This window comes from Poeciliopsis prolifica, unplaced genomic scaffold (assembly GCF_027474105.1).
Source record: "Poeciliopsis prolifica strain line A6 unplaced genomic scaffold, Auburn_PproV2 SCAFFOLD009, whole genome shotgun sequence".
NCBI lineage: Eukaryota > Metazoa > Chordata > Actinopteri > Cyprinodontiformes > Poeciliidae > Poeciliopsis > Poeciliopsis prolifica.
Window position 1 is genome coordinate 2677449 of NW_026562384.1, and position 24052 is coordinate 2701500.

Below are 24052 nucleotides of genomic sequence, written 5' to 3' on the forward strand. Positions count from 1 at the left end.
ATTTTTCTCAAAAATGTTCTGCCTTGTACAAAACAACTTCCTCAGCTTCAATTGATGTCAGATTATAGTCCATGATCTATGCAGCCAGGAATAAAAAGTCGAATTTACCGTCACAAATAAGTGCAAATAACACAAATATATTTCCAAATTAGTACCACAAACACAAAAAAATCACAAAAAGGATGACAAAATCCAGCAGGGACTGAAAAGATGTTCAATAATGTTATTTAATTTTAAGAATTCATTAATATTTTAACGGTTTGTGAGCAGGTTTTATGAATACATCCTGGCACAACCGGCCCTTTAAGAGCATTTATGATCTTAAGTTGGCCCAAAACAAAAATGAGTTTTACACCCATGATCTACACAGTGTTAGGAAATGCTGCAGAACATCTAAAATAAATAAATAAATAAAAAAGCTGGACGTTATCGCTCAGTGCCACACATAGTTTCGTCTTGCAGCTGTAACTTTCAAGAGACGTCGTGAAGCAGGAAGTTCAATTAAAAGCGGGGCTAAGAGGATTGGTCAAAAGTGTCGACTCACAACTGCTATGGTCTCACTTATATCAAGTAAAAATATCAAAACTGTTTGCAGAAACATCAACTTGTTCTTTTTACGTTGTGATCATACAAGTCTTATCAGAGAGGTCCAGAAGTCATTTTCCCCAAGTTCAAGTTTATTCTGTAAGAAAAGGTAGATTAGACGAGAAAGTACTTTCTGTTTGCACGTTTTATTATCTTGCAACTCGATTATTGACACAAAATAAGACAGAAATCAGGAAGGCTTATGAAAGACATAGAGACTTTCATAAATGTCTAAAAACACAACATAAAATACGATATAAAAACTTTGATGGGTGTTCAGTCTCCGCGGTCTGAGCTGAGTAGAGAGATGAAACAGAGGATCAATGAATGCTTATATTTGTTGTTCCTGAAGCAGACAGGGAGATTAAACCTTCTACCATCAGATGCCCTGCAGTCCAATTTTTGAACGATTCTGAGCAATGAAATATAAAAAGAGAGGAAAAAAATCCATCAACATTTACATTTACCAAGGAATAAAAGTTTCTTGATTGATGTCAGTAGTTCTAAATCGATAGAAAACAAAACAAGATCATCCCTGTTTATGCATCAAAAACTACCTGAAAGATTTAGTTTTATAAGGGCTTCATGCTTAGTAGTTGTAACCAGAGATGCACCGATCTGATATTAGCATGTGTGTTGGTCCCGATACTGAGAAAAAATTCAATATTGGAAAAAAAATAATCAACATAGATCTGTGAAAATGTTCCCAGTCCTTGAGGGCAGATCTGTTTAGTCTAATTCTATGATCTGTGCCTTGAGCGACGTCATGATTCATTATTTATTTTTAAATTATATTTAGAATTACACTTTCTGAACCAAAGCTTTACTGCAGTTTATTTTTTACATGTTTGACCAAAATAGTCAACCCGTTAATTTTGTCAAGTTATTTATTTTATTATTTATTTTACATCCTAATTACACCGACTGACCAAATTAAAGATTTGTTGTTGTTGTTTTTTTTTTATGATTGACCATTCTTCTCATCCTGTTGGTGTATTGAAGTGGCTGTGCTGGTGCAAATTTCTTAAATAAATTTGTAATTCAATGCATTTTTCTCTGTGTTTAGAAAAGAAACATTTTAAGCCAAATCATCGCCTGTTTTCCTGTATCGGATACCTCAGGTATTGGTATCGGTATCGAAAGTGAAAAAAGTGGATCGGTGCATCGTTGGTTATAATTACCTGCAACCTCACTGCAGCCAAACTCAGCTTGATGGGCACAATGTTTGTCTCATGGAAGAAAACACTCACACAGGCACACCGGCCTTTTGCAATGTCAGGCTCTAATGTTTTCCACCTTTATTATAAAAAGGTCAGAGTAAAAACATGCGAGGAGATCGTGGTGTTCCCAAGGATTCTGCAGGCCAGTTTTCCTGTTATCAGCAATTTTTTATTTATTTATTTTCCACTCCAGCAGCCAAACAAAGCCTGCGTGGCGCCGAGCCTCTCTGGGTCGTCTGTGCGGCATGTTTGAATCAGACTGAATGATACTCAGGTAACCTGCTGGATTCGCCAGCTGTTAGGTCACCGTTACCTTTCCAGCAGACACATCTGCACCGCGTAGCGTCTGCTGTAATTACCTCCGGAGCTGCAGGCAGTCAACACTAGTGTAATACTGCTTAACCACATTGATTATGCCTGTTCATTTTCCAGTTTGAGTCCCAGAAGCTGCTGTTCCGCTCAAACGCTCGGCTCTACGTCGCCCCCTATATGCAGGGATGTTATCGAACGCTTTCACTCTGAAAAAGCGTTTGCTCCTTTTCAGATTTCTCCTCTCTTTACTTTTTTTTGCTGCACTTATTTGTGCCACACTAATAAAATACAAAAAATGTACGTTACAGGGAAAAAAGCCGCAGTATTATGACTTTATTCTGTTATGACTCTTAATATTCTGACTTTATTCTTGGAATTTTTCACATTTTTCTTATGACCTCGATACTCCGTCGACAAATAAAATGACCATTTAAGACCAGCTTGTGTAATAATAACATTTGGAAGAGGAAAATAACTTTTCCACAACGCTGTCTTTTTTTTCTTTTTGTTTTAAAGTTTGCTCCAATACAGTTTCCACAGTTACATGCATAGAGCACTTTTTTTTGTTGTTGTTTTAAAGTGTTTGAAGATGCGTGATTCCAGCAGATAAAAAGAGCTGTAACGACTTCTGACTGGAGAAAACAGCGGTGAGGAGGCTGATGGGCTGTCAGCTACATGTGCTGCTGCGTTTCTCAAAAAACAAGCTGCAAACAGAAAGCCTGTCACGAGCGTCGTCTAGACACGGCCGCCTGTGTTCTTAACTTGTTTGTGTGAAGAGGAACAAGCGGGAAAAATGATTTTTATGAACGCTAAATGCTCACCTTCTTTAGCTTTCATCTGCGTGTCAGTGAGCCGGTGTGAAGCGCCATCCTCTAACGTTTCGACTCAGAGAGATTTCCCACTTGTTGTTTAAGTTATTTTGATAACTTTCCATATTTTTTTTTCTCATCTCCTAGATTGATCTAGATTGATCTGAACTGTCACAGTTTTTATTTCCTGGCGTTTTGCGGCTCAGCCAGCTGTTTCGTCCTCCTCGGCTGACCTCGCCGCCCTCCTGACCACGCATTTTAGCCCTTATAATTCACTTCTGTGTGACAGCTACCGCTATGCTGCGAGCTGCAACATTTTATCCTGTTCAAGCATTCAAAAGCCTGCTAAGGCTATTTTTCAGCCTTGCAACAAAAGGCATAGCTTGCACCTTTCTCCTGCACTTTTCTTTTTCATTTTTTTTTTTTTTACTGCGGTGAGTATGAAAGCATTGTATTACCATGTTCTACATCAAAGTCTGTTTGCTCTTTCGGTCCCAGAGGCCCCCTATCAGCTCTGCTGCAGAAAAAAACGGTTTCCTGGAGTTTAATTTGCTTCTTTTCCTTGGTAAGTCACACCGAGTCGTTGGTTTTGGGTTGCATTCAGAAGCTCCAGCAAACGCTTCACTCTGTCGCTTCGTAATGAGGCTGTCACTGACATCCTTCGACCTTCAGATGCTCCGAGTCCATCCGAGGAGCAGAATAAGACGTCCTGAAGCTTTTTGGATGCACGATACGACAGCGTGTCACGTTTCATATCTGCTGCAACTGTTCGTGCCCCAAGAAACGTTTCACTTCTTTTCACTTTACAGCCACAAACTTTAATGTATTTCACTGGTATAGACCAAGACAAAGTGGTTTATTATCACAGATCTACTTTGATATATATACATTTAAAAAGTGTGACTTACATATGTATTATACTTCCTTTTTAGTTGTACCCTTAAATCTAGGCTCCCTAATTATCTTAACAGAACCCATCTTTGCGGTGAATGTGTTGCTAAATGTGCAAGAGGCGAAGAACCGACTTACAGTAACAGGAAAACTGTTTGTTATGGAGGTCCTGTAAATAAATAATGACCCCCGACCTCAGTGTTGGATCGTACATGATTGATCAGCACAAAGTGGTTAATAATTCTGACGTGGAAGGAAACTATAACTTGTTTTAGCAATTTTTTGTTTTACCAAATACAACTGCATTTAAATGCCCTTACTACTGCGTAGCTGTGCTTTGTCTACCAGTTCTGAACATTTAGGGTTTTCTGGAGTTCATTATCAGCCTGGCGGGTCACCAGACTTAACTTACACTTCCACCAGGCTGAGCATTGTTTATTGTAATTTTGTTTCGTTTTTTAATACCAGTAACAGTAATGAAGATGAGTTAAAGAGTCTTTTGGGTGAAGTGGTTGGAAGCACAACGGGACGTAGCTTCTCACTAAATCAAGTCAAAGTTTGTGACTTTGCCATGTGACAAAATGGAATGTTGAACATGTTTTTCAGTTTCCACATTAAGTTCCCATCGGGGGTTAAGGCAGAACGTTGCTGGCCTTCCTGCCACGTTATTAAATTTATCCGGTCATAATTAAAAACTCGGTTTATTTCCCTCTCATCTCAAGGGAGAGCGACGACTCGATCGTGCCGTGCCGATTTAATGCGTCCACCATCTGAAGGTGACATTGACAAAAAAGAGCAGAGGTCAGGTGGAGGGATGGAAAACTCTCCCGTGATCATGGCAGCGTCGCTTTCTAATCCACTCAAAGGGATTCCGCCTGCAGCATGTTCCAGTCGAGGCTGCAGCCTCGCTGCTTCCCTCCACCCGCTTGTCTCCATCTATCACACTTCTTGTTTTGTCTTCCGTCACACACTGCGCACCCATCTGCTTCCAGAACTTCAATAACACTCTGCCCGTCCTCCAGCTTCCACTCTTCAGCTCGCCGTCACTTCGGCCCGCTGCCTCAAAAAGCCCAACTTTTCCTTTTAAATAAAGGGACACAATGATTCTCTGAGATTGTCAGCGTTTTTCTGCTCTTCACCTCGTGCGTTAATTCCCCTGTAACGTTTGTTTGCGTGTGAAAGCGAGCTGTGCGGCGTTAAGCCGGTGCATGGGCGTGATGCGTCGCCAGCGAGAAAGCTGGATTGAGGCTGAACGAGTGGGTGTGTGTTCATTTGAAAGCGGAGCGTTCACACAAAGACGCGTATTGGATTAATAGAGCGGGGAGGCTTAATTTGGGGTTCTCAAGCTGTGTTAGTTGTGACCTCACTCATCTTCTGGATGGGCTGCAGGCTGTTTTCTTTTTTTATGTTATTGCCGTTTTTGTGTTGTTTTTTTCCCCCCTCTCCATCTTTTGCCAGATTCTCAAATCACAGTTAGCAGCGAGGGCTGCGGGTGTGTTTGTGTGTCCGCCTGCGAGCTGGAAATAAATCCATTATTGGAATAGCCTTTCACTCAAGTATCACTTTCCTCAGCTGCAGGATTCCTTGGAGTGCGAGGATGTGTATTATGTCTGCGAGGCGAGTGTTTGAATGGGGTGTCAGGTCTCTCTCAGCTGTGGCGGAGTTTTGGCGAGAGGTGTGTGTGATGTGTCTCGCAGCTCTGGCGCTGCTTGACTCCGTTTGCCTTTGAATGCAGCTTCAAAGCCTGCCTCGCTGAATGTTTCCCTCCACACGATCTGGCAGCGTTTCCTATCACCCCACTCCACCTCCTCCCCCCACCCCCACTCCTTCTCGCTCTCTGCTGAATGTGGGTGTGCGTGTGTGTGTGTGTGTGTGTGTGTGTGTGTATGCGTGTGTGTGTGGGTGTGTGTGTGTTTTCAGTACACTTTTCCCTCCGTCCTTCGCATCTCGCTGTGTCCTCCAAACGCTGCTCTGACTCAACTTTGACCTGTGCGGGGATTGTGTCGTCCGGAAATCGGTAGCGTCAACACCGACTGGCAAAAACATGGCGGCGTTTATTATTATTATTCTGTGTAATATTTCCTGCACAAAACTGAATGGATTTTATTGGGGTTTTGTGTGACAAACTTGCAGAAAAATGTGCGAGTTTGTTACACATTGACATTGTTAAGGGAAAGGCTACATAGTTTTTAACAAACAATATGGCGGTTAGGGTTATATTTGCGTTCAGCCACCTGAGTTGACACCTTGTCGATAGGAATGTGCACCGATTGCAGTTTTGTAAAGACAGCCTTTGGACTGATTTTGGTGTCTGCTCTCACCTGGAGCCGAGCGATCCTGCTTCCTCATCCGGGTTTTCCAAACGTCAGGAATTTATCTGATTTTAGCATTTTCCTCCCAGTGGTGACATGTAACGTTTTACAATACACTCCTCGTCACTGATCAATATTCAACATTTTCCTTTTGAAAGACGTTATGCCTAAATGACAAGCGAGTTTGAACCGAATTTTCTTGATTTTCTGCCTGTTTTATAAAGTCACATAAAAGAATATAAATTCAAGTTGGGGTTTGGGAGGGAAATACGAAGTGATGAGTTAAACACCGAACGCAGAAAACAGCGGTGAAGAAACTTTCCTCATTATTAATGAAGCCGCGTTTGAGTCTTTTGGGAGACGGCGGGTCAGGATGTTTGTGCAGAATTGAAAACGGCCAAACGGAGACCAGGAGAAACGCACAGAGGAGGCCATGAACGCTCCATGGGTCTGGAAATGGCGAGAAGAGTCCAGACTACTTAGAGGGTGGATAATAAACACTCTGTTGGTCCTCTAGAGTTACATTTCATCTCTGTTGTCGTCAGAAGCCTTTTGCTTTTATTTTATAACCGGTTGAGTGTTTGAAGCGAGAATAAATGCCATGAATGTTTTCATTTATTTCCTTCCAGAAATGTTTCTCAGTTGTTTATTTATATTTTATGAATTCCTCAGTGTTCTAGAAAGTAATGTTGATGGCTACATGAATCATTCAACAGGATGTCCAAATGCTGTTTGTCATATCACTGAACTGTGAAATGATAAAAACATATTCGGATTCCGATCCCTGACCTTTAAAATACTTTGTGATGTCACAGGCTTATTGGACGAATTTAGCTTCCGCCTCCCCCAATATTAATTTTTCAGTTTGTTGTTAAAAACATAAAAATATTTTCTTCATACTTAGTCAATTGTCTGACCGCAGAGAGAGATCAGATCTTGAGAAAATAAACTAAGGCTGAAGAAAATAGCCAACCACCTTCTCCGTTGTTGAGGTTTCACTGTAGTGGAAAAAAAAAACAAAAACGAAAGAAATAGCCTTGAAACTGAGACATCGTTTTGTAAAAGGAAAAAAAAGTCACATTCCTGAGTTTAATATGAAAAAAATTGGTTCTGTCTGTCTTGCTGTGATTTTTTTTTCTTTCAGAAACTCAAAGGATTTCAATTCAATGAAAGAAAAGAGAAATGTGTGTGTGTGTGTGTGTGTGTGTGTGTGTGTGTGTGTGTGTGTGTCCTTCCACCTGACTCACACCTTTACCTCCAGCTACGGTTTGCCAAATGTTCGCCCACGCTGTCACCACCTGGCTGCTGCTGTGCGCTGTGATTGCAGTGTGTGTGTGTGTGTGTGTGTGTGTGTAGGTGTGTGTGTGCGTGTCAGCTGACATGCTCTCTAACAGATGGAGTAACCTAATCCATGCTTCATTTCCACCCCGCTGTCCATTGGCCCTCACGGTCGGCTGGTGATGCTATCTGGGCCTTACGGGCATCCTGTCTGCTTTGTTCCTGGAATGGGTCGGTCTCGCCCCGCCCTCCTCCGGCTCTCGGACGCACAGCCGACCCACCACAGAGGGGACGTCGGGTCGAGCCAGTCTTGGGTTACTAGGTTGCCCCGGATAAATATGTGTCGTTCTGATTTTGGCCAGTTCGTTTATTCCTAACTGGATCCAGCCGCAGCTTGGAAGCGTCTGTCATTTTTCTGCTGACTGTGCGGATGCATTGCCTTTCAAAACTGGTCATACACCTTTGCAACTTTTTCCACAATTTGTTATGTCACAGTGACATTGTGTGCAGCGCGCAGAGTTTTGCTTTGATGAAACGACACAATGAAATTCTTCTGGCGTCCTTCTTGCCAGGACTCTGGAGTGCAGAGCTCATTGAAAACACGTCAGCAAACTTCCAACCTGAGCTGGTATTCTCCGCAGCGCCTCCAGAGCAAACCCCTGCCTCTTGCCCAGACGCTCTCCTCGGCCGTGTGTTGGGAGGTTTTGCTTTGCCGCTGTCCTCTTCCTGTTTTTGCGTCATGGACTGGACACGACATGCTGAGAGATGTGAAATGTTTGAGATGCTGTTTTATGACTTTGCATTGCTTCAGATTTGTCTGAGCGCTTCCTTTGTGAAGGTTAACAAACATGGGAGATGCGACCATGCGTAATAAAGCTACTCACATTGCAGACGTGTCCGCACTCAGTCAGCTCTATCAAAATAAAATAAACTGAATATAGATGTAAATTTCGGGTTTTATTTGTTAAAAAACGTGAAAATCGTCTTCCTTCTATTTCACACACTTCACGAGCTTTTTTATGTTGGCCGGTCACATAAAATGCAAAAAGATACTATTTTTAAAGCAAGTGGTTGTAACGTAAAAACGGTTAAGCCTGTCTGTCCATCCGTCCGTCCGTTCCAGGGTCAACTAGAGGTGAAGCTCCATCAACCAAATGAGTTTCTCTCATTGGCTTGGTAATTTATTGATGTTTTCCTCTCCTGTGGGATAATAGGAGTACGAACGGCTGATGGATGTGGCAACACGAAGCGCGTCTGTCTTCACAGCGCCGACCGCAGACGACGGTCAGTCAGGGGCCGTGAGAGCGACGCTACGATGAGACCGATAGACCCTTTAGTGTCGTGACTGATGATTAGACAGGCCTGATGTAAGACTGTATCAGTGTCTGGTTAATGTGACACGCAGAGTGATGGGGTGTTTGTCGACGTTCATTGACAGCAACGTATTTCATCCAGTTCAGTTTGACGCATCGGTCGCCGAATCAGGATGAGCTTGTTTGCGCCAAGTAGTTTTGCTCCAGTTTCTAGTGCAAACATCTTATTACGCTTGAAATAAGACTAAACTAACCTACAAGTAACTTTTCAGCAACACATAGCAGTTTATTTTAAGCATATAATTCCTCCATATATAGAAAAAGTACTAGTATCATTGGCGAATTAATAAATTTATAACATGGGAAAAATGTTTTGTTCAAAGTTAAAGATTCTCCCAATGGAGCAAGTACTTTGTCAAATATATTAAGGAATAATTCACCTAAAACAAGCCTCTACAAAACTACGTGTAAGTCAAGTTTGGTAAGATATTTGCTCTTGACAGTAGACCAAAATTACTCGTTGAGATTTTGGTTACCGTGGGTGAAAAACGAGAAGCTGTGCAGAAACGCATTAGGACAGCAGGCGTTCACAAAAGGAACATCGCATGCATAAATAATATATCGCCATCTGACGGAGTACCTGACAAAAACCAGGTTATGTCTTGAGGATCTGATAAGGGCGATAAGCCGAGAGGCCTCGAATCCTCGGCGTAAACATCAGTCGATGGTTGCTGTATCCCAGTGAAGGTAAAGGACGTTCCAGGAAGATTTCCCTCCGCCAGGTTCGGCTGATGCGACTTTGACGAGTAACAGGTTTTGTCGGCAGCCGTCGGTCCAGCTGTGGCTGCTAATTGTAAGCCAGGCTCTAACAGCGCAGGGCTCTTGACCTCGTGTGGTTGCATCCAACATGTCACAGGTCCCTGACACACGGCCCCTCTCCCCTCCATTAAACGATACCTGATCCCGTGGAGGCTGAATGAGTGCAGGAAATGGGCTCACAATGGCTCTCACCGTGAACCCAGTGAGTCAGAGTCGTTGAAAGGCATTTATGAAGAGCCCTCTAGTCTTTCTCTTTACCACTGCAAAGTGGATATAAGAGATGTTACAGATAGTGGCTTAATTACACACTTTGCTGGAATAGTTTTACATATATATATATATATAAATGTGAAGGAAAAGAAGAAAGAAGGAAAAGAACCAAACGGCTTTAATTTCGGCCTGCAGTTTCCAATCAATAACCTAACAGGGGAAAAGACGTATTCTCGTTTCCATGCAGGAAAATAAAACTTTGTGCCCCTAAGTAGGTCTTTTAGTTTTGCGTGTTTGAGCTTCTCGGTCTGCTTTCTCGTCTCGGTGGGAAATCTGCACATCTGCCTGCTCAGTGATCACAGAGGGAGCTGCTTCCAGACACAGCGGGGCGGCCGCAGCCCAGGAAGCCAAACAGATGTGAGCTGCTCCCAAACATCCTCCCAGTCTCTCCTCCTCCTTCTTGCTCCTCAGCGAGTCGAGAAGGAGTCTCCGTCCTCGTTAAGAACACAAGTAAACCTGCAATTGGGGGGAATTTAACGCTGCGCTTCAAATGGGGGAATCTTTTGCTTATCAGTGTGTGACAATGAGAACCAAACACGTGTACGATGCATATGTGCTACGTCTGCGTCTGTCCTTAAAAGTTTTTGAATACTGACACCAATGACTTCACAGAAGCCTGATGCATCATGTCCGGGTGCATTACTTTATAAGGTAATCCGAAGTCATATATGCCTTTCATGTTCAACCGGCCTTGACATTAAGAAATGTTATTATTGGGTTGTTGGTAGGGTTATCATTTAGGTTTCAGTTGTGTTTTTAGCAATAGAAATAGATTTTTTTAATCAGTTGCTGCCTTGTGATCAAAATGTGTTTGCTACAGTGCAAAATTATTCATTGGTCATAGCATTATTACCATGTCTCCCAATGCGTCTGAAACGTGCAGCAGCTGTGCAATAGTTTGACGTGTGTAAGACTGAGCTTCTCTGCAACCAAATATCTCATGTGGAACACATAAAGATGTATAACTGCGCCCTCCTTGCCCTCTCTGTCGCAAAGGACCTGTGGTGCTGTGGGACGATTTCTCTTTCAGACGTCCAGCAAAATCGATGACCCGATGTTAGATAACGGATGGATGAAGATCGTATAAGTCTCGTTGGACTGTGCGCCGCTGAGGCTGATTGACCGATTTAAAACATATAACCTGATCAATACAAAGGTGGATCACCACCTCTGTCCACGTACAGAAAACCATTCCTAAAGAATTGAAAGGACCTTTCGAGGTAGTGACTCTGAGCAGGCAGGAAGAAGAGGAGTCGTGACCGATCTTTGTTTTACTGTCACTCTGCCTCTCCTGTCTCTGTTTTGAGTCCCAAACGTAGCAAAACCAAAAGCTAGAAGCAACATTTTCCTTCTTCTTCCCAGAGTTTATCGGAGCTAAATGAAATTTCCACTTCCATAATGAAAAACTGATATTAATTTCAGATGCCTTTGAACTTGCAAGCCAAAAAAAATAAATATATAATAAAAAAAAAGAATCACATTACAAGTTCAACATAACCCCACCAACAAAGAGAGCTGTCGGATTGTTTCTCTGGGATTTTTTTCCCCAAGAGACCTAAAACTCTGCCGACGAGCCTCATTTGACCCCAGAGAATCCTGACAAGAAACAAATGAAACTGTCCAGGCAGAAAAACCAAATGAGAAAGATGAAACGGCCCAAAAACCGAGTCCGTCGAAACGTCACTTCAACCAGTGTTTCCGTCCTCAAAGAGCAGTTTGGCGGCCGCCACTTTCGGCGGAGTGATTAAGTGGCCTTGCTGCGTCGTAAATGGGATTTCAGGCGTCTGCAGCCATTCTCTGGTCCAAAGCTTCATTTCACCGACTCTCAGCTCCCCTGCTAGGTTCAATAATGGAGCTTTAAATCCCCTCTGTTGTTGGGCCCTCTGTCGCTGCGCCACCAGGTCGATGGCGGCGCGCCGCCGCCTCGTGCCACCTTGTTGATAAGGCGTCTCTTTGTGACTGGAAATGGCTCTGATTATTAGTATTATATTTTTTCTTTCTGCGCATCGACAATCCCCACTTGTTCTGCATGCCTCTCTCTCCTCAAAGAAACTCTTCACGGCCAAACAAATTTATCGACCTAAATGCTTTTTCTCTCGCGAAGGTTTTCTTTGAGGCTGCCGTTGCCTACTTGTTTCAAGTTGTCATGCATTAGTGCAGAGTTTTTCCCTTTTTTTTTTTTTATGTGGACATGTAGAAGTAATCCCTTAAGAGAAAACAGTGGATGAAGAAAAACCGGGTAAATCGAACAAGAGTGGGAGAGTGTGTGTGTTTCTCTTGTGATTGTTGAGGAGGGAGAAGCATCTATCTGTGTTGTATATTTTATGATCTGTATTTCTGACAGTTTGGCACATCTGTAAACACTTTTTGCGCGTTATTTACCAGGTGGATGATAACAAGCTTCGCCTCAGTTGACTGGTTCTCGTTGTGCTCTGTCGTTTCCTTGCAGAGGCCTTCGACTTGGTGCTGCGTCACGGCCGTAACTCCACCCTGACCGTGCTGAAGTCGGAGTTCCCGGCTCTCCTCCCTGGGGCGCAGAGCTCCGTGGGGCAGCTCTTCCTGGACATGTCGCTCTACATCCTCGGCTCCGACTCCACGGTGGACCACATGGTGGCGGCGTTCTTCGGCAAACTCTTCCCCCTCATGTACCGCCGGCTGCTGGGCGGCGGTGCGTCCGCCGCATCCGAGGAGTGCGTGCGGGGAGCCTGGAAGGATTCTGGAGCGTTTGGGCCTTACCCCAAGCTGATCATGACCCGCCTGTCTCGCTCCCTTCTGGCCACAAGGGTCTTCCTGCAGGCGCTCAACCTGGGCATAGAGGTGGTCAACACCACGGACCATCTGCGGCCCAGCAGGGACTGCGGCCGGGCCCTGCTGAGGCTGTGGTACTGCCCGCACTGTCAGGGCATGCTCAGCCCGCCGGCCTGCAGAGGCTTCTGTCAGACGGCGATGCAGGGCTGCCTGGGGGGCGCCGCCGAGGTTCAGCCCCACTGGAGGAGCTACATTGACGGACTGGGGAAGCTGGCAGGAGGCATGAGAGGGGAGCAGGATATGGAGGCCGTTGTTCTCAGGCTGCCGTCGCTGATCAAGCTGGCTCTGAAGCAGGCGGTGAACGCCCGCAGCCGACTCAGCGCCCTGGTGAGCATCATTCACTGACACACACTGGTGAACCGTCACACTGAAAGCAGCTCTGACTAGAAGGAACATTCCTGCAGGTTCTCATTTACATTAACATTATCCTCAAAACTTAACTGTTCTTCTGGCTTTTGTTATGATGTCAACTGCTAAACACACTCAGGCTCATTATAGACGGGGGTTTGAAAACCAAATACGTGGCACAGTGATGGATATGGCTTTAGTTAGTAGGGGGTGCACCGATAAATCGGCCAGAATTTCCTCCATGTGATCGGCCTGATACTTACGTGTGAAGCCGATCTTATCTACAACTCAACCACCATCCTCTTCTGCTGTGCACTGAATTGTTGCCAATTCAGTGACTTTTTTTGGATATTGAACAACATTTCAGACCAATTAAAATCAGTATCACCCAACATTGGTATTGGCAGATCAGGCTTCTTACAGATCAGTAATCGGCAGCGGACTAGAAAACTGCAATCGTTGCACCGCTATTAATTGGGTTTGTTCTCTTTGCTGAAACCTCAGAATGTTGTTCTATACATTCAATTTCTACTCCCAGTCGACCCGGTCTGGCTGTCAGTGGTGACCTTGACAGTCCCGTGTCCCACTGGAGATACCGGACTGACACCAGCAGTCAGGGACACCAGACGGCACAGATACAAACAGTACTAACAACCATGAACACACACACACACACACACACACCCACACCCACACCCACACCCACACACACACACACACACACCCACACACACACACACACCCACACACACCTGAAGCCAATCAAGACTTGAACAAAGGACCTGCTACAAGGTAAGAGCGTTAGCTACTTCAAAGAAATATAATTCAATAACAATAACAATGCTACACAGCTTTTCTAAAGCCCTTCCAAACAAAACAGACAGAAATGCTTTTCTTCCTTTACCCTTTTTAATTTTATTATTTGTGTTTGGGCCTTAATCTTGCAGTCTTCCAATAATGCATAACTATCAGGTGATATTTTCAAAATTCCTGTCAACCTTAAACATGTTTCGAGTCAAAAACACGACTGGCAGCTGGAGGAATGACCAGCCCAACACCCTGAGCACCTTGCTGGAGTACCTTTGTTCTCTCTCCAGATTAGCATTTTCCATTTTTGTTCATTTACGGCGAACTGCTGTTTGCACCAGACCTGCAGTTAACCATCTCTATGCTATCGCTAGTTAGCGTTGCTGGCTGGGGAAACGGTGCACTTCACACATCTCTGCATGACGCAGCAAAATATCCACCTTTGTCTGTCTGTAGACATTTTCCATGTGTTTACACGAGCCACTGTTCAGTCTGAACCAAATCAGAAAGAGGCGCTTTCAGATATGCAGCTGCTGTTTTACTGGAATAATTTGCAAAAGGACCTGAAGCTGTCAGGACTGGTTTCCATGGGGAAGTGTTTTTAAGCCTTTTTAATGAAGCATCAGAATATTTTCACTCGGTTAGTGTAATGTTGCTCATTTTATTCTTTCAGCTGTGTTTTTACACATGCCGTAGCCATTCAATTATTGAAGCAGAAAGTCAGATCAACTGCTTCTCTGGCAGATAGATATGCTTTATTGTCTGCGCCAGATGAGAAAGAAATTCTCCTTTGACACGGTTTCTTTACAACACGATCAGTGGGAATGTGACTGGAAAATTAACCCACATTCAGTGATAACTAACTGAAGAACCAGATAAGGCACAGTAATCATCATAGTCAGATTCAAGAACTAAAATGAACCGCTTTGAAAATCTTTTTTCCCGGTCTTCCTATGGTTTTAGAAGGTGTAACAAACATGAACAACAGAGGATTGGAAGCTAGCATTGTTAGCGCAGCTAGCACCTGAAAGAAGCACTGACAAACCGCCTGCAAACTTTGGTCTCGGTTCAGTTGAAGGGATCTCTGGTCCTAAAGCGGAAACCGCTAAAGCAGCTTTGCTTTAGCTGGGTCAATACAGCTGAAACAAACATTAGCTGCTTTGTCACGCTAACAGGAGAAATGGCTCCTGGTTGTTTGACTCAGTGCATTGTGAAAGCAAATCGCACCAACTAAAAATTTAACAAATGTTGGAATTTTAAACCGAGTCCACTGGACTGTAAGGAGTAGAAGAAAACCAAACCAAGAAATCACGTCAAACATGTTCATGACCCGACGGCTGCTTGTCCCCACAGCATCGATCAGACACGTCTTTTGTTGGTCCAACAAATAGAAAGTATTTGCGTGGTGTTACGTTACCACATCTAAGCCTTTGAGTGGTAAAAACACATGAAAGAACCATAAAAAAAAAAAAAAAAAACAGGTGGAAGATAAAGATCCCTCTAGTTGTTTCTGCAGACAGGTTCTCCCAGCATGTCTTGTTCAAATCTGTCTCTTACTGGTAAGCGGCAGTGACCCGTAATGTGCAGTGTGATAAAACCCTCAGCGTAGTTCGCAGCCCTCATGCGAAGGCGGAGAGGCGAGCTCATAAAATATGAAGGGCCTTGTTTCCTTCTGGAGCCACAGAGCTTGGATCTGCTCCTCGCTCCTGTATATTTGCTGAACTTTTCACTCTCGCGCCCCGAATCCCCGCGGTGACCAGGTTTCCACTCAGAAGCCATCATTTATTAACACACAGGTTGACCTCACTTACTCTGCAGCGGGAGGGAGCACTTGTGTCTGTGAGTAGCAGACTGTAGCAGCCTGCTGCTTGGGATTCTCGTTTAAATTTAAACCAGTTTGACGGCGTGGCGGCGGCGGTCTTCTCGTTGCGTTCGTGGAGTCTGTCCGCTTCCTGCAGCGTTTCGAACGATCAAAAACCAAAACAAAAAACAAAACAAAACGGGGCTTTATTTGCTGAGCTATGGCTGAAAATGACAAAGGAACCAGAGGAACTAATAGTGTCTTGATTCTTTTGTGCATGTTTGAGAGATTCTTTAATCTTCATGGCAACCAGTGGGGTTTGTAAAAACACCAGCACTCGCAAAGCGGCGCCTGTTTCCACAAAGCTCCTCCTCAGAGCTGCAGGCCTCCAGCCGAGCTCCCGCCTCACAGACAATGACTCCCCCACTCAGCTCCTTCAGACTAGTGGCAGCAGCAGTTAGCAAACACCTGCTGACCTCATTATACAAGCTGCTTGTCAATGAAACACTGATATAAAAAAAAAAAAAAAAAAAAAAAACGCTTGATGGAGGAATGTTGTGATAACTTCCTGAAGGTGGCGTTTCAGAATGAGGAGGAGCTTCTTAAAGAGACGGACTCAATTTCAAAGCATCAAATTGCAAAGTCAAAGTTATTTGAAGTCATATTTGATATATAGAATATTTTACTGAAGGTAACTTAGTATAAAATGGCGCCATGTGCCTTAGGGACACATTATACCGTCCCTTTAATCAAATCTGCTTTTGGTTATTTGTTTTGTTTTTCTACACAGTTTAAGACCAATCCTATATCCGCATTTTGGACCGATGTGACATGGGAACCTTGTATGTTTCAGCACACAACCACAGTGTGAATAACAGTAATTTAAGCAGCATATAATCCATTTGCCACGCTCTTCTAAAATGCCTGTGGGAGGGGATGAAATGAATCAGCGGAGCATCTGAAGAGCCCAGGAGAAACCCGCAGCGTTTCAGAGCGACTCGGCCGTACACCGCTAACATCTTGAACGCATCGCAGCCTTGTTGTGTGGTGCTCTGCGACTCCAAGTGTCATGTGGTTGTCGTTTCCTTCTCCCACTTAACCCGCCCTCCGGTGGGACTGAGCCGCTTCAGGAGGCGGACGGGTCGAGTTTCTGAGTGAGAGAGTCCTTGAGATGCAGAGGAAGACGTCTCCTCTGCGGGTTTGCAACAAGCAGCTCCGCAGGCGAGATGACCACTCGCGGCTCGCCCTGCCCCACTCTCTGGCGAGTTAACATTCAGTCCCTCCATCCGGGTAAATCAACCGACGTTAAGAGGCTCGGCGAGGGCAGCCGAGAGGCCGACCGCTCCAATCTATTCCCCTGTCAGCTTCCCTCCTCTCCCCTGGAGTTTTTCTCATTCCATCCGCTGCCCGACTCTCTCTCTCTCCCCTCGACATCTTTTTCTCCCACTCCTTCATCCCCTCATTTATTTCTTTTCCTTCCCATTTCTCTCTCTCTCTCTCTGCTGTGAGAAAAAATACATGATTTATGAAGCTCTATTTTTACCAGTTACTGAGGAAAAGGACAGGAGAAAAAGAGTGACAAAGAACCAGGGAGGAAAAAGATCGGTGTGAGAGTGGGGGAGGAGGTGAGGGGGAGCGGGTGTCAAAGTGAGCCCAAGGGGGGGAGGAGGACAGCAGATAGTGGAAGAGGCATCCATCACCTGGTGACCCGCTCGGCTGAGAATGAAGAAGGGGAAGTAGGTTGAGGCCGGAAATGTGACAGATTTGAGCGGGATCAGAGATTTTCTGCACGTTGAAACGTTGCTAGAAAATCATTCATGTCTGTGTAAGTCTCACTGTTTTATTTTTTTAAGGGTAACGTTGCAAATTTTTAAAAGCAACGCAAGGTAGAGCACGATTGTAACTGGGAAGGGAAGGGAAAAGGATTTGTGTTGGTTAAAGTATTTTCCATGCAGTAACAATGTTACATTCGATTGTTGAAGTGTCTGCATGTCAAACTGAATTCAAAAGAAATGTTGACAACACGGTCTGATGCCTTGAAATTGGGCCCCTGTCTCTTTAAGAAGCCCTGGCTCTCGTCGATGCTCCGCCTACAGGAAGTCATTATTACACTGTTTGGTATGAAAAGCCTCACAGGTTGAAGTACTTCCTATGATGAGCGTTTGCTAATTGCTGCCGCTGCTAGTCTAGAGGAGCTGAGCTGGAGACTTCAGCTCCAAAGAGCAGTTTTATGGAAATATGTGACACTTTATGAGAATTAGCATTTAGGAACCTCTGACTGCGTCTGCCAAGGAGATTAAAGGATTTCTCAAACATGCATGAATCAAAGCGTCACACCAGGCATGTTTATGATAAAGCTGAACAATTTTGATTTTACATAACACCCCTTCACTCCCTTAAGATGTTTGACAAATAAAATGTTTTTTATTATTATCATTATTAATGTTTACAAAACATGTTTACGACTCCAGAAAACCTTTTCTACAGTAAGTTTGTCTGCACCAGCTTTGCACAGATATTCGATGGGGTGTGCTGTCATAAAGGAGTTATGAACGTTTACAACTGTTATCATGACGTGTCCTTCGGTAAATAGTGACACCTTTAATCAAAGTTGCATTAAAGGTTTATTAAAAGTGGCAATTTTGCATTACCTGGTAAAGAACGACACTTTTCATACAAAGGTGTAATAACATTTGTATTAAAATACCATTCAAATTGTCAGTTTTGCATCATGAGTGTGATAATTTACCAAATGACGCTTCGTGACATTTGTAAACATTCATGAAAACTCCTTCATGTTCATAGTTATGTCACGTTTATGACAGTGTCATGTCCATCAAATGTTTTAGCTAAGATCAATATTCTAGATTCTTCATTGGATTTAGGTCTGGACTTTGACTGGACCTTTCTAGCACACGCTCTGATCTGAATTGCCCACCGTTGACTTCCCCTCTTAGGCTAATGGCTGACCTGTAGCCTGCTTCTCTGATTTGTCGTCTCCCTGCCAGGCCTGTCCCTTCACATCTCGATGGATTTACGTGTTTGCCGCACTTTTCAGTTCACAGGACTGAACAGTGTTCGTTAAGATTCTCAGAAGATGGGCTGTTGTTTCATAAACCAAACTCGCTTTAACCTTCTTGACTCCTGTGTTGTGTGAACTTTGTGGTTGCAAAATACAAAAACAAAAAAGCTCAAAGGCATAAGAATGCGTCAACTTTTTTTTTTCCAAGTTAAATATCAAATACCTCCTTGAGTTTCTCTCTCTCAATAATACACTTTAAATCAGCATTATACAACTATATATATATATTGTTCATTTTATGTTTGATCTCAAGGAGCTCAAATTACATCCAACTTGTTGCTTCAAAGACGGAGTAATTAATCATGTATTTATTATCTGATTACTCAGCTCCAACGTGGCAGGAGCCACACTCAGCCTTGAAATGTAAACGCCGCCGGAGCTGCAAAATATCATCAAAGTTATTCGTCGTCAATATTGGTCGTCTGTTTCCATTGTTCAGACACAATGAAAACACGTTTGACCCAGTTTTTCAGAAAGCGGGCTGTGCTGTTCGAAACTCCCCCAAGGAACTTTTTGCTGTTTTGTTCACAATAATCGAAAGCCAAGTGGTTCCCTTGATGTTGACAAACAAAGCAGTTTGCTCGTCTGATAACAGATTAAAAATTTGGCCTTCCAGCCGCTAAAACAAAAACAGGAAGAAAAATGAAGGACTCGTCAAAAACCAATTAGTTTAATAGACGTTGCTCTAGAAATGAGGGCAAAATGCTTAAACGTTAATGAACATCAATTCAGCCATTAAGCTTATTAGCTTCTGATCGCCGGTTTGAATGCTGGAAGCTTTGTGCGTTGTGGAGCCATTTTTAACTGATTTTTACTGCTCGGTGCAGAATGTCGCTCACTATTCACGTGATATCGTTCAAAACCAGATGTTTACATTCAAGGTGTAAAAAGACTCAGTCGTTTCTCCTGACTTTCTGACGTGAAATCCGTCCAAGCTTTTTACGTTTTAGGTAAATTGGGATTTTTTTATTTGCTCAATTTTCAGAATAACAAGATTTTACTACTTTTCTCCAAATTATACCTTTGAATTTGATCAGTATTTAGTTGGATTTTCTTTGAAGGTGTGTGTTTTGGGTCAGGTTTGTGGGCCATCTTGCTACATAAGCTCAGCAGGACTAAGATCAGGACACACAGACGTCACCTTCCTGGACGACGTCTTGAGTAGTTGCTTAAAAACCTCCACAGCACAACGCAGCGCTCTCTTCAGGCGTCCAGCCAGCATTTTCACACGGTTTCTACAACACAGAGCCCGTCTCCCGCGTTAGTCTAACGTCTCTCAACGCCGTTCAGCCGTTCATTGTTCTAAATTTGCTTGAAAATATTGATTGCAGCATTAGCTGCAGATGTGCTTGTGTAAATTAATGTCGTGCTTCGTGTCCCTTCGATGGGTCTTTTCATCACGTCCCTGCACTGTTTCATTCTCCTTCAGAAAGACCTTAGCTTGAGGGATTTTGTATCAGGAGGTTCCTCCGGAGTTACCGAGGGCTTCCTGTGTGTAGCTCAGCTATTTTCAAAAAGAACTTAAAATAGAGTGCTGTGTGTGTGTGTGTGTGTGTGTGTGTGTGTGTGTGTGCGCGCGTGTGTGTGTGTGTGTTCACCTTTTGTTAATCATGGGGTGGAAATCTCTTTTGACAAACATGAGACAACGATACGGCAGTTGTCTAACGTGACACACAGGAACTGGCTGCTGGGAACCGTATTTTTTCCTTTCAGTTTCCTGAAGTGAAACTCTTGTCGTGCAGCCTGACGATGTCCTGCTTGCATTTGTGCCTAGATCTTATCCAAAAATAACCAGAACAATCCAGGCGAAGGATGAACTCAGGAAGTGGAAAACGCTCCTCGGGTGGAGTGGAGAGAAATGCGCTCTACTCTGAGGTGGTACCGCGTTTGCCCTTTTCTCAGGTGTGAGTCTGACGATTGCTCCTCCTGGAAGTCACTCTGGTTATACAATTCCTGTCTCTCCTCTGCTCTCACACCTTCGATGTAGGCCATTGCCTCGGCGCTGAGGATGGCAGCGTTTTATAACGCCTCGCAGCCATCAGCGGCCGGTGGCCTGGCTGGACTTTCTGCTCTGACCATAAACCCTTTCCTGGGGAAGTGTGGGCGACTCTTCAGCTCCTTGTTCTGGAGCAACAGAGGCCGATACTCAGAGAGTTTAGAACTCGACCTGAAATTCCTGGAAAACAACGTGCTTAATGGTCGGGTCGATGTCGGGCTTCTGTGGCGAGTTTATTATGTTTTCAGTCCATCCAACAGAGAGAAAACCAGGCAAGAATGCACAATATGAAGTTGTGACGATCTGTAGAGGAGTAGATGGTTCACCTTGTTGAGGACACAAAGACATTAAGGAGCAGAAGTTAATGTAAAACTAGAATAACTGAAGAGCTCTGCACCTTGATACCAACCAAGTAAAAGCTAATGCTAGCTGGCATCTGAGTAATATCAGAACATTGTGATTCCTATTGAGAGGAAATAGTTAATAGTAATTGCATAATAGAGACCCACTTTTAAATTTGAGTTTGGGGTTGGGAAGATTTTAGATAAAACTTTTTCTTCGCAGTGCAACTTCTTTTCTTTCTTTTTTTTTTGTGAGTATGAAACAGTGGAAGACAATATTTCATTTTCAACACAGCCAGAGCTCTTTTCCTCTGGAGAGAACTGTGACAGCTGGATATTGTTTGACTTTTCACTCATATAAAAACAATTTCACCCCCCATCCTTTTCTCTTAATTTGAGACTTTGAAAGGTCTTCAGCGGAAATAATACGTGGATTTCACCAGTTATCAGTTTGACCACATGGAGACAAGAAGCAGAGGAAGAAGAGGGAGGAAGTGGAGGAGGACTGGCTGGGTCCTATTCTCCAGCTTCACCAATGGACAGAGTCTCTTTTCTCTTTCTGTAGTTGCTGTAAATCCTCATGATGAAGAACAATGTAAAAGCCTCATCATAAATTTGTTCCTGGCCCACGGGCATTCCCATCGATTTGTTTAGAGATTATCTCTGCGGCGTGTTTGCATGAGCAAAGTGCCACACAGACGCTGAGGAGCAGACGCTCAGCAGAACGTGTGTGTGTCGGCGAGGTGGACATTTTCTACTTCTCCCCGCTGAGCCAGGCTTTATCGACGGACCCTCCTGTTGGTTGTGTCGGTCCAGGCCTTGGATGATGCTCATGCTTGGCTAATGAGGCCCCTCCTTCCTGGAGGAATCCGGAAACAATCGGGCAGGGCAGAGTCTGTGTGCTGAATCAGTCTCCGCTTCCCTCTGGGCCCTCCCCTGCTTGTGCCACAAGTCCCCTACGGCTTCCCGGGAACACGTAAACAAAAAGGCGAGCGCAGCTCCGATCGCATTAATCATGGCCTGCGGGAGCGGCGGCGCTCGCTGCGGGCCCCACAAGGATGAAAGAGTTACATGAGAGGAAGATGTGAGGGGAGGAAATGAGCTGGCAGAGAAACGGACAGAGAGGCATCTTACAGTGTTATTGGGATTTTCTTTAGATTGTTGGTGATCAGAAATGTCAAGTTTTATTTAATGCATTGGACAGCAGAGATTGGTGGTTTACTTAGGGGTCGGAGTTCAAGGAGCAGTATTATGTAAAATGTACTTTTTTGAGCTTTGGATCATGTTATAACATTATTCCCTCAGCTCCTTCAGACTAGCCAGCATAAATTAGCAAACAGCTGGTGGATCTCCACATCTGCTCAGCTTCTTATGTGAACTACGTCTCAGTCTAGTGCTTTGATGAACATCTGTAAACACTTAATGGAGGAACGTTGCTGTGCTGAAGACGGAGTCTCAGACAGAGTCTGGACTTCTTAAAGATCCAGACGCCAAATTTCAAGGTGTTAAATTGCAAAGTTAAATTTACTTTATTTCATGTTTTATATGTGGCATTTTTTATTACACAATTACTTCATTGTGCTATAAAATGATAAGATGTGGCTGGAAAACACATAGTACTGCCCCTTTAAACGTGCGCTGATATTGACGGTCGATATTAGTGCTGCTGTCGTGGCAGATAACTGATATTTACCGATACATTGCTTATATTGCTGCCTTTTTGACAACTTGAAAAGAATGACCACACCAGTGACTTCACCACTACTTGTCTTCTTTGGTTAAACTACCCACAATCCTATGCTGCACGAGTATCACTGCCACATGACCAACTTCCTCCACTCCAGAAACAAACAGCAACAAGATGGAATTCAGTATCCATTTTAATATTGACTTTCAGACCAATACCAATATGTTAAAAACAATTACATCGATAACGATGTTGATACTGATAAAACGTGGATCTGTAGTTAAATTGGGATTTGTTGTTTAGATAAAGTCTGACATATCAGACTTTAGAGCAAACCAAACTAGAAAACCAAACAAATTAGAGACATGATGTCATTGCTTCTGATGTTGTCCCAGGTAAGTGAATGAAGTTTCTTTGCTTTTCGGATCATTTTATATACTGTCACTGCATTGTTTGATGAGCATAAATGTGTAATTAGCATTTTTTCAACACTCTTTTTCCCTCATCAATCTTGTCTGATTGACTCGACCAATTGATTGATTGGTCGAGTCAGGCGGACACACAAAGTCACTGGAGATGATGTTACATCTTAGGCTGGTTGTGAGCAACAACGCATTACAAAATAAAGGAGAAAAAACCCCAAATACAAACATTTTACTAATACATATGAACATCTGTTTATTTCGTGGCACAGCAAATTGCACTCGGATCTGAGTTCAAGTCTCAACAAACTACATTGCTCAAAGCATTAAGAGACATTCACGTGAACTTTGATGGCATCCCATTCTGAAAGTGGCAGTATCGTGTTGTGTTGATTTTTTTGGAGTTTCACACCATGTTATAATGTTATGGACTTGGCCCAATATCCTATATTTCTACAACAGCTTCTGCTGTCCTGGAAAGGCTGTCCGTAAACTCTGAAGCCATGTTTATAGAAATATTTGTCTGATTTTCCAGGAGAGCGTTGGGAAAGAAGACCTAGCTCGCTGTGTCTGCTCTAATTCATCCCAAAGGTGCTCTGTCAGGTTGAGGACAGCAGGCCAGTCAAGTCCTCTCACATCAAACTTGCTCATCCGTGTCCTCATGGACTTTGCTATGTGCTCTGGTGTACAGTCATGTAGCAACTACAGAGAGTCGCTCCCAAACTTGGGAGCATGAAACAAGCCAAAATATTTAAGTGTTTTTGCTTCTGCGTCAAGACATAAGGGGGCAGCAACACCACACCTGAATATCCTTCCACCAAACTTTACTCAGGAAAATAGCCTTCTGTTAGCAGCTGCCAAACCCAGACTTGTTCATTGGAGACATGATGCGTCACTCTGAAGCAGACCCTTTGCAATCCAGAGACATTTTTACCTTCCATTCTACTAATA

The 24052-nt window shown here is 43.7% G+C and overlaps 1 protein-coding gene across 1 annotated transcript in view; it reads left to right on the plus strand.

The window, feature by feature from the left end:
• The window catches only part of gpc3 (glypican 3), a 149446-nt gene that overhangs the window by 71097 nt on the left and 54297 nt on the right, over window positions 1–24052 (plus strand). Inside the window, exon 3 of the mRNA XM_055034535.1 lies at window positions 12259–12944. Coding sequence (XP_054890510.1) covers window positions 12259–12944 — 686 coding nt within the window. The remainder of the gene's footprint in view (window positions 1–12258; window positions 12945–24052) is intronic.